General features: G+C 47.1%; 1 protein-coding gene across 1 annotated transcript in view; it reads left to right on the forward strand.

Moving 5' to 3' along the window:
* UBAC1 (UBA domain containing 1) overlaps positions 1-2,071 on the forward strand; it is a gene marked incomplete at both ends in the record, with an annotated part of 11,324 nt that extends 9,253 nt beyond the window's left edge. The window contains one exon of the mRNA XM_009869309.1: positions 1,977-2,071. Coding sequence (XP_009867611.1) covers positions 1,977-2,071 — 95 coding nt within the window. The remainder of the gene's footprint in view (positions 1-1,976) is intronic.

The following is a 2,071-nucleotide window of genomic DNA, read 5'->3' on the forward strand; positions in this document are numbered from 1 at the left end:
GGGACAGAAGATAACTTATGGAGGAGTAACCGAACGAGAAGGCTGAGCTCAGGCCTTGCCAGTCGCAGTTGAGATAACGTGTGTGAAAACACGCTTCCCCTCGCTTGGGTTTCAGCTCCGTGGGGAGGTCTGTGTGCCTGTGGTCGGAAAATCCACGAGCACAGCAAGTACCCAACTGATGAGCCTGACGGTGAAGCACAGTCCTCTGACAAATTGGTCTCTCTGATGCTGGAGGACAACGCAGAGGAATGACCTTGGCTCAGCGATGTATATAAAAAGTTTGGCTTTGAAATTTGTTGGAAGCAAGGCTTTTAAATAGAGGGTGTGCGCACAGCTCTTCCCAGAGAGCTTTTAAAAATGCTACTGTAAATGAAGTTAGGAGGGTTTGTAAGCTCTTAAATCATTCAGGAGCCAGATCTTCCCACTCTTGACTTCTGAACAAATGGCTTCTTCGTCTCCAGAAGTTCCACACTGCAGCTCCGAATATAAATAGAAAATGAAATGCCATTATACGCTCTTTTAAAGCTTGGGTGAACATCAGAGACTGTGTTCCTAATGATACATGGGCAAATTGCTGCATCACAGATTTTAATGATGGATGTTTGCATTTAATTGGATACTTAAAGAATGTTGATAAATCTTTCGTTTTCAGCTTTTGAGTCTGTGAAAATATATAGTTGAAATGGTGAAAGGTGAGACCTGTACTTTATTCTGCGCTTTTCTGTGGGCATGACCTTGAGCAAGATATTGCTGATGAGCCCTTAAGGGGTGCTGGGTACTTCCAGCTCCCACTTCTGTCACCTGGAGCTTTGGAGCTCTTAGGAAAATGAAGACACTGACCTTGGTGCCAGTCTGCCAGAGTCTTACAACACTGACATTTTGGTGACTAAGAGGTCAGATGTGCAACTGCTTTTTTTGTCCAGCTCAGTGTCTGTCACAAGGCTTAGAAATTATTGCCTGGATCGTTCTTCTGCCAAATTTGCAGCTTAGCTCTTGCAGTAGCTGCCTGGTTCCTTTAATGTCAGTAGAAGGGGGTTTTGTTTGTTTTTTTTTAAAGCTTATTGTAAAGACAGCTGTGCATAGACAGAAAAAATGCTGTTTGGATGACTGTCACTGTTCAGAAATGGAGGTAATTGTGTTGCACCTGCATGTGCAGGTGGAACTGGCTGCTGCCTCCCTGATGTCCTCTACTCTCCAAACACCAGGAATGAGACAGCAGGTGCTGCTCTGAAGCGGGTGCTGCTTCCCTTGTGGCTCTCGGGGCCTCTCTGAAAAGATAGAGCTCTGAGATTTGGGGGCTCAAGAGATTGTGCTTTTGCTGGTTCTGCTGCTCATTCCTGGGAAACCTTTGGCATTCCCACTGCTTATTTTGCCGGCTTAGTTTTGTCTTCAAAGGTTTTACGAAAGAGTTAGCCGTAGGACAACCCAAGTGTAGCACAGGAAAGCAAAGGTGACAGAGGTGAGGGGGCGACAGCGCTTTCTGTGAACTGTTTGATCAAGTACAAAGAAGGAAGAGATACAGGTGGAAGAGCCAGACATTAAGAAATCCAGGCTGGGATGGAGAAAATATGTGATCAGAGGAGTGGAGTTGAAGAGTCTCCCCACAGGTGTGTTGGCAGCAAACAGCCCAGTTGTGAGATGGGTGAATCGCATAGCGTGTTCCCTGCTACGGCACGGAGCTCTTAGCTCTGCAGACCCATGTCCTTGAGGTTCTGTGAGACGGACTATAATCCAGGCTGAGTATTTAATCGGCCTGTCTGCAGTGAATTTAGTGCTGAGGAGCCGGGAAAGCGTAACAGCCGGCAGCATCCCAGCCCACGGAGACTTAGGAGAGCAAACGGTAAATGCACGATGTGGATCCCTGCTGATTTTTGCCTTTGAGTTGTAGCTATTTCTAACTGCCCTGTTGCAGTATCTCAAACATCTTTGCCCCTTAAAGTGCTAACCGACTCGTTGCGATTCCCATCTCTTGGCAGCCTTCGAGGATATGCTTGAAAACCCCTTGAACAGCACCCAGTGGATGAACGATCCCGAAACCGGGCCCGTCATGCTCCAGATCTCGCGCATCTTC

The sequence above is a fragment of the Apaloderma vittatum genome, unplaced genomic scaffold (genome assembly GCF_000703405.1).
Source record: "Apaloderma vittatum isolate BGI_N311 unplaced genomic scaffold, ASM70340v1 scaffold26855, whole genome shotgun sequence".
NCBI lineage: Eukaryota > Metazoa > Chordata > Aves > Trogoniformes > Trogonidae > Apaloderma > Apaloderma vittatum.